At 42.1% G+C, this 12,623-nt stretch overlaps 1 protein-coding gene across 5 annotated transcripts in view; it reads left to right on the top strand.

Moving 5' to 3' along the window:
- CEP85 (centrosomal protein 85) overlaps nt 1-12,623 on the top strand; it is a 43,779-nt gene that overhangs the window by 24,673 nt on the left and 6,483 nt on the right. For 4 of the 5 annotated variants that reach the window (XR_011649717.1, XM_058304070.2, XM_004478789.4 and 1 more), the window contains 8 exons: nt 2,725-3,416; nt 4,075-4,208; nt 4,636-4,753; nt 6,178-6,363; nt 9,603-9,755; nt 9,975-10,129; nt 11,390-11,504; nt 12,453-12,503. Coding sequence is in view for 4 of the 5 variants with exons in the window: in XM_058304070.2 (XP_058160053.1) it covers nt 2,725-3,416; nt 4,075-4,208; nt 4,636-4,753; nt 6,178-6,363; nt 9,603-9,755; nt 9,975-10,129; nt 11,390-11,504; nt 12,453-12,503 (1,604 nt within the window). In the remaining variant the exon portion in view is untranslated. Of the gene's footprint in view, nt 1-2,320; nt 2,412-2,724; nt 3,417-4,074; nt 4,209-4,635; nt 4,754-6,177; nt 6,364-9,602; nt 9,756-9,974; nt 10,130-11,389; nt 11,505-12,452; nt 12,504-12,623 lie in introns of those variants that run through there. The other variant, XM_071217629.1, reaches the window with a different exon arrangement.

Here is a 12,623-nt window from a genome sequence, read left to right as displayed (position 1 = left end):
AGTGGGAGAGAGGTGATTACTCTCTTGCGCCACCTCATCTCCCTGTTCTGCTACACCTTCTTATTTTCTCTCCTCTGTGTCTCTTGTTGCATCATCTTGCTGCGCCAGCTCTCCGCGTCAACCAGCACTCCTGCGTGGGGTGGTGTTCCCACATGGGCCAGCCCTCCACATGGACCAGCTTGCCCTCACCAGGAGGCCCTGGGCATCAAATTCTGGACCTCCTATATGGTAGAAGGAAGCCTAACTTGTTGAGCCACATCGTTTCTCTGTTTCTGCTCTAATCTTTATTATTTCTTTCCTTCTGCTTGCTTTGGGATTGGTTTGCTGTTTTCTAGTGTCTCTAGTTCGGTTACGTCTTTGAGTTTAGCTCTTCTTTTTTGATGTAGACATTTAGGGCTATAAAATTTCCTCTCAGAGAGAACTGCCTTTGCTGTATCCCATAAGTTTTGATAAACTCATTTTCATTTGTCTCAATATATTTACCAATTTCACTTGCAATTTCTTCTTTGACCCACTGATTATTTAGGAGTGTGTTGTTTATCCCATACACTAAATTTTGAATGCCTTTGAAAATTATAGATGGTAATAGCCTTTTAAAAATCTCAGTCGCTATTTTTGTTTCAAAATACTCTAAAACACAAACCATACTTAAGGTGTAGCTTGGCATTTTTATAGTGTAGCAGTTGACCAGAATCAGGCAGTTTCTAAAAAAATAAAATAAAAGAATCAGGCAGTTCCTGAATTTAAATAAGTAAACCTCACAGACAAGTGGCAAATACTGACAGTGAAGCAGAGACAAAGACCTCATTTTATTCCATCATTCATAGATGGACCATACCCATTGGCAAAGTAGAAAAAACATGCCCCTGGGTCAGTTAATACTTTTCTTCTTGGCTTTGGTTTTGGCATTATTACTGTGAGGGGTTATGGGCTCAAAACTGAATTCGGTATGTTTTTTGAGAGAGATGGGTGCTGTGATTAGAGAATAGTAGACCTCTATCAGAGAACAACCCCTAGGCCATTCTCATTTTCTTCGTTTCCATAATTACACTGTGGGAGCAGGGACCTTCAGTGATAGCTGATATTAGGGTGCTGTTATGGAGGATTACAAGTGGAGGTCTTACCAGTCTTGGAAATTTTCGTCACTGCTAATCTACTTTAACCCTGTTGATTGGTCCTATATTTAACTGTTGGGCACCAAAAACTTTGTCCCTTGACTCTAGAATGCCTTTCTTTCTTGGTCCTGAGAGACAAATGCATTATTGGATTTTTGTTTTTTAGGTATGACTTTTATATATCCTCAGGATCATCTTGGGTATAGGAAATTAGAGACTCTGCATACATTATAAAGGATAGTTTGGCTTGTCTGTGTATTAAAAGAGCTGCTTACAAACCCTAGTGAGAAGATGGTAGCTAATCTGTACTCATATAATTCTGGGAAAGGTTGTATTTGTTGCCTCCTTAACTAAGTGTGTTCTATGTTGGTTGATGGAGAGGAAAAAAGAAACAGACTTGTGGTCTGTGGAAGGTGTGCTTGGTTTGATAAAGAGTACTAGACATATTAGCAGTACCTGTGACTTTGTATTCATTAAAAATTACAGATAATTTTATATCATATTACAGTTGTTGCAGATATCTGAAAATATCATTTATGCTCATTTTTAATCATTAGTTATTAGACATGCCACTGTATTATTTAATGCATTAATAAAGAAGTAAATTTTTTTAAAAGACTACTAAACACAGTTGAAAAGGAAAGAAATTGATATTTCTTGTCCCCTTACTCAGTTTTTTGCCTGCTAAAGGTAACAGGTTATGTTACCTCACAGTCTTGTCTTGTCATTTGCTTGCAGCCCACTGCCCTAGCACATTAGTTCTGTAACCTTGTAGTCCTCCTCAGAGCAGCACTTGAAAGTTGGAAATATTTATAAATGTGAATCTGTGGCAGGGCTAATCAGAATCTCCCAAGACCAGACAGGAGGATCCAAAGGAAACCTAAATCCAGTCCAGGAAAATTAAAAATCACAGTTGGATAAAATCAAGGTCATATGTAAAAGGCAAAATATAAAATAGAAAATTCAGTGTGTACCCACTGTGAGAGTGCTCACTGTGCTAGAGTGAAACATGAGAGTTACTAAGAATAACCTCATATATCCAGGCAGTCGGGTCTGGGGTTTGGGAGAGAAAACAGAATCCTGACTCAGATGCCATACTCCCTGCCTTGGATACCAAGCAGGACTATCCAGTTTGCCTTATTCTTTGGATAGTTTATATTCATTGCTCACCTTCACAGGGGAGCTTTGGAGGTCACAGAGGTTCCTGTCAGCTGTTGGAAAGGGTGTTTTTATTAGATTGGATTACAGCTCAGAGTTGCCCATCTCCAAGAATAGGACCTAATCCATTTCCTTTAAGTAAGTACGTTTTTCTTTTGAAAGTTCAGTTGTCCATCTTTGTTGACTCATAAGATCTTTTACTCGAGTATGAAGGACAGAGTATAAGTTAAAAGTGAAGCCAGTGTTTTCCTTTTGTTGGTTTTACATTGTGAATGACATATGAGATCCTGGAACACACGTCTTGCAGTTAGGCTGCTGTGTTTTTCTGTCTGATACTTCTAATGAGAATACCCTCTCTGCCTGGTTTCAGGACAGGCACACAACCTCTGGCATAGCAGACTCAAAGCTTGCTGTTTTAATTTTGACTTATGGAAGACTACTCTTTCCACAGATTTTTGCAGCTCAAGTGGCAGCCCTTCTTTCCAGCCCATCAAAAGCCACATAACCATTCCAACAGCCCATGTGATGCCTTCTACTTTGGGAACTCCTGCCAAGCCAAGTTCTACATCTGCTGGACCCTCTTCTTCCAAAGTCCCATTGTCAGGGTTGGCTGAAAGTGTGGGGATGACAAGAAATGGAGACCTTGGTGCAATGAAACGTTCTCCAGGCCTACCTAGAGATCTAATGTATCTTTGTGGTGCTGCTGGAGAAAATGGGAATGAGCAGTCCTGGTTTCCAGCAGTGGGCCATGAAAGAGAGGAAGAGATGAGGAAGTTTGATATTCCCAGCATGGAGTCTACCTTTAATCAGTCGGCAGTGATGGAGACACTTTATTCGGATCCCCAGTACCGAGTCCACTTCCACAACCCAAGAACTGACACAAACAAAGACTTGTACAAAGTGCTGCCAGAGTCCAAGAAGGCACCAGGCAGTGGGGCGGTTTGTGAGCGGAATGGTCCACACCCTAGTGGCAGTGGGGTGCTCCCTTTGGGACTCCAGCCTGCGCCTGGGCTCTCCAAGCCTCTACCTTCTCAGGTGTGGCTGCCGAGCCCTGACCCATGGCATCCCCGTGACCGATCTTGTGAACTCAGCACTTTTCGGCAGCAGCTGGAGTTGATCCGTTTACAGATGGAGCAGATGCAGGTAGAAGCTGTCTTTCCTTAGATTTTATAGGTTCTGTACAGATCTTAGAATTGTATTTTCTTTGTCTTATATATTTTGACTCAAGAAAATATTTGTAAGAAAGAGGGAAGATGTTAGGAAATGAGGGTTTGTGGGCTATTGACCATCGAATCTGTTGGTCTAATAAAACACTAGATAAGTTTTCCAAAGTAGAGGCTTACAAGAGAAAATCCAGAGTTTCTAACATTAATTAACATTGATTGCACATTTACTATGTACTTGTCACTAGGCTAGATACTTTCACTTACAGAAACTTAAAAAAACATTACTATGCTGCTGAAGAGTGGGAAGGAAAGGAGCAGAAGGACATATTCTTTTTCCCTGATTGGTGAGGACATCTTAGCTGCTGGTTTGCCTCTGTCGCCAGATAATGAAAGATAACTGACCTTTTCTTAGAAACTAGAGCCTTTCTGAGCAGGGAGTGTCCAGTTGGCAGGAGCCTCCCTAGCAGGTTCTTTCCAGTCATGCATCAGTGCTAAAATTATTTCATAAACACTGGGCCTTCTCAGACTGAGCCATACTGGAGCTTGACTGCAGACCCAGTTGGGTACTTGCTTAGGTGTTGTCAGGTGCCTTTGGGTCAAGATCAAGCCATCTCCCAAGCCTGCTTGTCTTCCAGTTTCAGAACGGAGCCATCTGCCACCATCCCACTGCTTTTCCTCCTTCACTGCCCACCTTAGAGCCAGCACAGTGGATCAGCATCTTGAACAGTAATGAACATCTTCTGAAGGAAAAGGAGCTCCTCATTGACAAGTAAGAGGGCAAGTGGTGTCACAGGACCAGGCTCTGCTCTCCTAGATCCAACTGAGGTCACCTAATGATGTCTTCCCAAGGGCAGTGCATCCTCTCTGCTTAGGCCCAAGGCTTGCCTCATGGTACAGCTAGGTTGATAACAGCCTACTCTTATATCTGACTAATGTGATAGCCAGTTGTGTATCTGCAGGTTCTCTTAAGGAGTGCCTTAAAGGGGGCAGCTTGTTCATTGCAGCTTATCTTCCCTCATGCCCCCTCAGTCTACTTTATCATGTGCTCTTCCTCCTTCAGCAAAACAGTGCTGCTCAGAATCCAAGGTTACATTGTACATAGTATGGATTGTCCTACCTCTCCAAGGAAAGTGGGGGTTCATATTGCAAGAAGGTTAATGTCAGGACTCTGGACCTGATTCTGCTGGCTTTTGCAGGCAGAGGAAACACATCTCTCAGCTGGAGCAGAAAGTAAGAGAGAGTGAACTACAAGTCCACAGTGCCCTTTTGGGCCGCCCTGCCCCCTTTGGGGATGTCTGCTTGCTGAGGCTGCAGGTAAGCATTAGCAGCCAGGATGGCATTCTGTTCATCATAACTCAGGGTCTTCCTTGTTTTTGGCACCAGTTGGTTTCCAAGGGAAATGAAAGGGACCAAGTGATGTAAGATTTCCCTTCCCTCAAAGAGTAAATATCCTAATTATAAAGCAGAGAAGACTTGAGGGTAGAGCCAGTTGAAAGTCCGGATGCCTCTTTGTCAGGACATACTTGGGAGGGAAGAAAGGCAGAGCAGAGTAGATAATAAGGTCCTAGAGCCAGGTGATATTTTCAGATGTCTTACTCTGCCAGCCCTGGTCAAATGGACAGAGAGGCAGAGGTGATGAGGATGAGTCATTCTTATTTTATTTCCCCATGTCTTAGGAACAACTGAAGGAAACCATTTTTTCATAGAGGTAAATGGCTGTGGGCGTTGAGAACTAGAAAAGAACATTGTTTTGTTGACTAAGTTTCTGTGATTTGGGCTTTTGAGTGAAGAGATATTAGACAGACCATGGTACTGGGGAGCTTGTTAGACAATATTCCATCTCATAAAATCAGAATGTTAGGTGGGGAAGGTCCCTAAGATATGATCTAATACAATCCTCTAAATTTACTGTCAAAAAAAATTAAGGTCCAAGTTGGAGGAAGAACTTGCATGAGATCATATAGAGAATATGTGGAAAGGAGCCAGGCATTGAGCTCAGGTCTTCTTATGCTCTGTCCTGTGTTCCTTCCAGGTTTTACCTTAAGGCAGTAGCTCTCAAACGTGAGCCTGCTTCAGAATCACCTGGAAAGCTTGTTAAAAATAGATTGGGAGGGAGCAGAGGTAGCTCAAGCAATTGTGCCTCTCCCTCCCACATGGGAGGTTGCGGGTTCAGTTTCTGGTGCCTCCTGAAAAGACGGTGAGCAGACAGAGAGAGCACACAAAGAACAGAAAGCAGACAGCAAGTGCAAACAATGGGTGGGGGTAGAAATAAATAAATCTTTAAAAGAAATAGATTGGGTGGAGCAGATATGGCTCAAAGAGTGCCTGTTTCCTACATGGGAGGTTCCTGGTGCCTCTTAAAAACAAAAATAACAAGCAAACAGATGAAAAAACAACTTAGGAGAGCCAATGTGGTTCACTGGTTGAGTGCCAGCTTCCCACATACAAGGTCCCAGGTTTAACCCCCAGCCCTGTTACCTCAAAAAACAGATTGAAACTCATCCCCAGAGTTTCTGATTCTGTGGATCTGGGTGCTAGGTCTGAGAATCTGTAGTTCTAACAAATCCCCCAGTTATACTGATGATTTTAGTCCTCATATCACACTCTGGAGAATCATGGCTTTTAGAAATTCTTGGAGAAAGATGGTATTTAACCACAAAGTGTACTGGGAATAATAAGTAAAGTATATGAGACTGTGAGGCTAGGGAGCAATTAAATACTGAGACTCTTTCTGGCAGGAATTGCAGCGAGAGAACACTTTCTTACGTGCACAGTTTGCTCAGAAGACAGAAGCCTTGAGCAAAGAAAAGATAGAGCTTGAAAAGAAACTCTCTGCTTCAGAAGTTGAAGTCCAGCTCATCAGAGAGTCACTCAAAGTGGCACTGCAGAAGCAGTCAGAGGAAGGGAAGAAACAAGAAGAAAGGGTGAGCTAAGGAGCTGATAACTCTTTGATTCAGAGGAATTGGCACCAGCTGGAGATAAGTCAGCCCTCTCTTGCTAGGCTGTTCTGGCCCCCATTCCTGGAACCAGGATGAGCCAGTTGGGTAAGACCCTTCATTGGCTTCTCACTGAGGATCAACCTGCTAAATGGAACCCCTCCTTTCTGCTTCATCTCCACAAAGCTACTACAGTCAGGAGAAAGTCATATAATCCCTCCCTATCCCAGGTTGTGATGTTTCTTGCCAGCTGGCCTGAGTAGAAAGCCAGCCTGAGCAGTCATACCAGATGGTACTGTTTGTAAAGTGTTTAAAACACCTGTGGTAAATTTACATCATTTAGTCCCCATGCTTCCTAAAAAGTAGAAAAAAATTCCATGTGTTCAACTAGTTTGGGGGCTTTTTATTTTCACCATTGCTCTTAGAATTGCCGTGGATGAAATTGGTCAATTTAGGGGAAGCTGGTTTTAAATCATTGGTTCTGTTAGTACATCCAATTCAGTTTGTTCTAAAACAAATGTTCTTGAAGGACCAGTTTGGTGATGTTAGTCCTGACCACTTGCATGAAAATCAACTAGAGCAGTGTTTCTCAAACTAATATGCTTAAGAATCACTTGGGAATCTTGTTAAAAATGCAGATCCTGATTCAGTGGCTCTGGGAGAGGGCCTGAGATCTTGCATTCCTAACAAAATCTCAGGTGATATCGGTGCCCTTGGTCTGGTCCAGCAAGGACTTAAAGGACTTGTTAAAAAAGAAAATTTTAGTCAAAATAATATATGTAGCTAAGTTAAATAATCAAACTGTAATAGAGTTATAATGAAAAGTAGTAATTCTGTGCCCCAGCCAGAGTTCACAAAGATACCCATCTTCAGCCTTTTCTTTCCCATGATATTTACCTCTGGATTTCTGAATAGTGTGCTTATATTATCTATTCTTGTTTCATACATGAACTGTCTTCTCTCTTTGAGTATACAGATTATAGTGTTTTTTTGTTTGTTTGGTTTGATGTCTACCTCTGCTTATAATGTTGTTTCTTGTTTCCTTTGGGTCCCTTTTTTCTTTTATGTTAGAGGCTTGTGATCTTTGAGTGAATGGGCACTCATATTTAAGAATGAAGCATTTAAAAGCTGGTTGAAAGTTCTGGGTTCCTGGTAGTTGCCTGGAGGACTTCACTGTAGGATGATCAGAATTAGACTGCCCTTTATCATTTGCAGACCCTCAAATGTCAGTATCTGGAGTCTTATCTCATTTTCTATAGAGAAGAACCTTCAACCCACTGCCTGGTGGGGAGGCTGTGGGCAGAAAAGCTTTTGGCATTTGGGTTCACAGTGGTAAACAGGAGATTGGACTTAGAGTCCCACAGTCAGTACATAGATTTTCACTTATTCTCGTTTTCACTTATTCTCCCTCTGCTGTGACTAGAATCCTTGAATCTGGAGTCTCTCATTTTGATTTTTCCAGAGAATAAATCTCCATTTCCTGTTGGGGAATGCTCAGGGTGAGGGTGGTGTCTGGTTAACCTAACCTATAAATAGACTTCAGTGAATCCCCTGATTTTCAGGTCTGGGCTGATACCTACCTTCAGAGGTACCTGGTGCTTCAAGTACAGAGCCTCCCAAGAGTTGTAAGGGATACATTGTCTCTCATAATATCTATAACTTCCACTGTATATCGTGAATTCCTCTCCACCACATCATTTATCCCCCTCTGTCCACGTGCAGCTTTGAAAAACATGTTGAGATCATTCATCTGCTTTTGTCTCCCACCTTGTTCTCTCTTTTCTTTTTTAAGTTAATACTTTATTTTCTTCCTGTCATTTTAGAGATGTTTTGGAAGGGAGAATGGATAAACATCTGTAGTCAATCCACTATTTTTACAATTCAGAGTTGGTTTTCTGTCAGCATTTTAAATAAGGTTCCCAGGTGATTCCTTTTTTTAAAAATCAATTTTATTGAAATGTATTCATAAACCATACAGTCCACCTAAAGTGTACAGTCAGTGGCATTTCGTATAATCACAGAGTTGAATGTTCATCTCTGTAAGCAATTAGAGCATTTTCATTGCTCCAAAAAGAAAAAAATCTCTATCCCTTAGTAGTAACCTCTCAATCCCTCTATCCTACCCATCATACATAAATGCTAATCTATTTCCAGCACTATAAATTTATTTGTATTTACATTTTGTATACATGAAATTGAACAATATGCAGTACTTTGTATCTAATTTCTTTCACTTAACATATTTCCTTTTTTTTTTTTTTAACCTTTGGTGGAAGAATATTAATATATTACTATACAGTCCATAGTTTCCTCTGGTTGTATTTTTACCTAAATATCACCCTATTATTAACATCTTATAACATTATTGTACATTTGTTCTGTTTCAGAGAAAATCAGTCTTATGTATGCATTATTAGCCATACTCATTTTCCACACAAGGGTTCGCTATGCTATACAGGCCCATGTTTCATATTTTTAGCTTTCCTTCTAGTGATAGCAAGACCTTAGACTTTGAAATACTATCATATGCAAATATTCTCATGCATATTAAAATGCAAGAATTGCTATTTAAGAGCTTGAAGGGTACAGATTATACCTGGGTAGGCTTTAGGCTGATTTTTAGGGATCTTTCTTAGTACTCTCTTATCTTTGGATTAAATTAATTTTGTGTCTTCTCTTTGGTATAAATGGACCTGCCTCCGTTTTTCTCTGCTTTCTTTTCCCCCAGTTTCCTTTTTTCATAAGCCAAAGAAAGAAAAAAGTCTCCATCCAGCAAATCTTCACTGAGTGCCTGCTCTGTGCCAAGTATTGTGTTAAGCCTGGGATACAATAATGAACAAAAAGGATACAGCCTCTCCACTCCGGGAGCTTACAGTTTCATTAACCCTTGACTTTTTATTGTTTGTGGTGTTTAGAGAAAAAAGCATTACCTTTCTCACCAGCACAAACTAGACTGGTGGTATGTCTAGAGGGAAGTGCTGTCAATTCTTTAAAAAACTTCCCAAATTGCACTTCTTCCCTGCCGTCAACTAGAAAGTTGAGATGTGTTAACTCTGCAGTTTATACGCTAATCCCAAATGGTGATATTTGATCAGCTTCCTTCCTTCATTGCAGTGGAACAATATCCACAGCCTCAAGGGTTCAAGACAATGATCACTTGGAAAAAGTTGGTGTTCAGGGTCCTAGAGGAGCCATCAGAGACAGATTCTTGACATTTCTTTCCTAAGGTCAAGGGTCGGGATAAACACATCAATAATTTGAAAAAGAAATGTCAGAAGGAATCGGAACAGAACCGGGAGAAGCAGCAGCGTATTGAGACCCTGGAGCGTTACCTGGCTGACCTGCCCACCCTGGAAGACCATCAGAAGCAAAGCCAGCAGGTAGCAGCAATGTCTGGCCATGCCTGGGGCAAACGGGGAGTGGCCAAGCAGGGGGACTTTCTCATCATCTGCTGTATGCAGTTACTCTGTGGTTTCATGAAAGGAAAATCCCAAGGGAGCCATAAAACTGACATCTGTCAAATTTGCAACTGGATTGCAAATTTGAGGTACCCACACTCTCTTGGTTTGTTGACATAAGCATGGTATCCTATCTCTCAGCTTAAGGATTCTGAATTGAGGAGCACAGAGCTGCAGGAGAGAGTGAGTGAACTGGAGAGTTTACTGGAGGAGACTGAGGCAGCCTGCAGGGAGAAGGAGGCGCAACTGCAAAACCTGAGACAGAGGGAAGCAGAATTCTTCTCCACTAGACATAGGTAAATACTTCTATGGGGTTTGAGGAAAAGGGAGAGGAGAGCTAGGTTCTGGTCCTGGCTCTCTGTGACTTTGGGCAAATCACTTGGCTTCTCTGAGCTTTCAATTCTTTGGATTGTGAATACCATGAACCTATTTACAGATAGGGAATATATCTTTGGGGCCTGGAGGTGGGGTTTCAGCAGGAGCTTTTCATTGTATCCCTTGGAGGAATCTAACTCAGTGCCTGATATATAATAATCCTTGTCTTGATAAACTAGAAATGGGAGTACTTTATAAACTGGTTTGTAAAACTGGATCCTGGTGTTGAGAACTGGAGGTTATTCTCATTTCAATCTTGTAAGCTAAAGGAAGGGTTCTTAACCATTTCAGGGGATCTGTGGGCTTGAATTGAAAAAAAAAAATCCAACTTATTATCTTTATTTTCTCTGACCTCTAACTGAAATCTAGCATTTCCTTCACTTATGAATGTAGGCAATAAATTACAGTAGTATTCATTCACCTCACTGGCAAAGGGGTCTGTGGAACAAAAACAGTTAAGAGCCCCTGAGCTAAAGGCTGCCGGGAACATCTGTTTATCCTCAACCCTAGGGATTGCTCTCCATTGCCACAACAGTTTCTGAGAGCAAAATAAGATGCCACTGTGTACTCTCGGGGTGTCTTGGGAGCCTCTTCCATTAGGCACCTGGTGTCCATATTAATCGCAGTTTCTGAAAATGAGATGGCAAATCCAGTTTCTAATGGGATGGATTGGATTGCGTATCCTATATTCAATCACAGAGACCCTTTTGCTTCTATCAGCAGATGGCCCATGATGGAAGTCATTGTGGGGACTTGTGGGAGGAGAACATTGGTTGAAATCAAGTTGAAATAGGGGGAAAATTGGCTCTGCTCCAGACTATGTGTGCCAAGATAAAAGGGAGCTCTTGAATTTTCCAGAATTTCTACAATGTACATGTATGACTTTCAGAGTCTAAGTACATGTGATGAATATTTATTTTTTAAATATCAAAACAAATAATGTCGTGGACAGGTAGAGAATTGATGGCACCTTCCAACAGATGCTGGCCCTGAGGGAAGGGAACTAACAGCAGCTGCTATGTGCCACACACTACATTACAACAGACCTAAGACTTTATCTTCAGCTATGGCTCAAAGGGGTTTAAGTATCTTGCCTCAAAACATACAGTAAATATTAGAGCCAGAAATCAAAGCCACATTTCTCTGACTTCAGAGCTCTTGAAGAGGTCATTGTATTTTAGCTTGCAAGATAAGCACTGTGTGAAGGAGGCCAGTGGAGAAGATTCAAGCCAACAGGGAGAAGGTCTGAACGTGGAACTGGAGTCGTGGCAGAAGGAATGTGATTCCCTCCGAAAGGTGACTCAGGATATCTAGGCTGTGATAAACAGGCAGGCTAGGAGGAAAGAGAAGATTGTGTATTGAAGGGAACCTTGACTTCCTGGCCCATGACACTTGGGGTGTGCTGCCCAGAGATTTTCTCTCTTTTCTGAGAAATTGCCTCTGTATAGCAATAATTTGCATTTAAGATATTCCTTCCTTACAACAGGCAAACTTCATTCACCTAGAATGCAGGCAGATGTTAGGAGGGGACATGCCATGCCTCTGAGCGTCTGGAATAGAGGCCCCAGAATAGGTCACTGAAGCTCAGTACACTTCCTGCATGGCTCAGGCTCCATACAGAACCGCTTGCATTAGGCAGAGTTGTAACCAGTGAGGTGCTCTGCTTTCTCAACTCAGCAGAGAAGAGTTGAGAAAAGAGTTTGCCTATCCATGATTCTGCAGGACAGCACAAAAGAAATAGTTCAGAGAATACCTGAGGACTCAAAGAAAAGGAAGCCAGGCCTGTTCAGGATCTCTCCTTGGAGTGTCAGTGGGACCAAAGGGATAAATAACAACAGCCATACCAGCCCTGTAGAGGGCAGGCTTCATTAAACTGAATTTTTAGCCAAGTCCTTTTCCAAAGAACCAGAGTGTACAGTAGCTGTATGTAAAGTTGATTTTTCTGGTCTGCAGTCATTATGGTAGGGGTCCCCCCACCCTGCTTACCCCCAGTAGTGATCATGGGTCCCCACTACATTCCTGTAAACTTCTTTTTGACTGGAGCACAGGGGTTAGGCTAGTTAGTCAGAATCGGGAGTCTGGGCCATATTTCTGTAGGTGGAGCTACCTAGTCTTCACCCTGATCTCACTACCAACTAGCCAGTGGGGCTAATAGCTAGACCCCAGATCCTAGTGTAGCCCCTTGCCTCTGACCTCTCCATTGGCCCTGTGCTTGTGGCCTTCCTTACTAACTTTGCCTTTCAGATTGTGGAGAAGCAGCAGCAGAAGATGGATCAGTTGCATTCACAAGTACAGGTGAGCAGTAGTCCTTGGGACATGGGGGGCAGGACTTGATGGAATCTCTAGAATTCAGCCAATACTTTACTGTTCTTGTCAATGCAGTTTGCCCAGTGTTAGGGATACAGACAACGAGAC

This window comes from Dasypus novemcinctus, chromosome 9 (assembly GCF_030445035.2).
Source record: "Dasypus novemcinctus isolate mDasNov1 chromosome 9, mDasNov1.1.hap2, whole genome shotgun sequence".
NCBI classification, from domain to species: domain Eukaryota; kingdom Metazoa; phylum Chordata; class Mammalia; order Cingulata; family Dasypodidae; genus Dasypus; species Dasypus novemcinctus.
The sequence above is the reverse complement of the archived record's forward strand: the minus strand, read 5'-3'. Positions and strand labels throughout refer to the sequence as shown.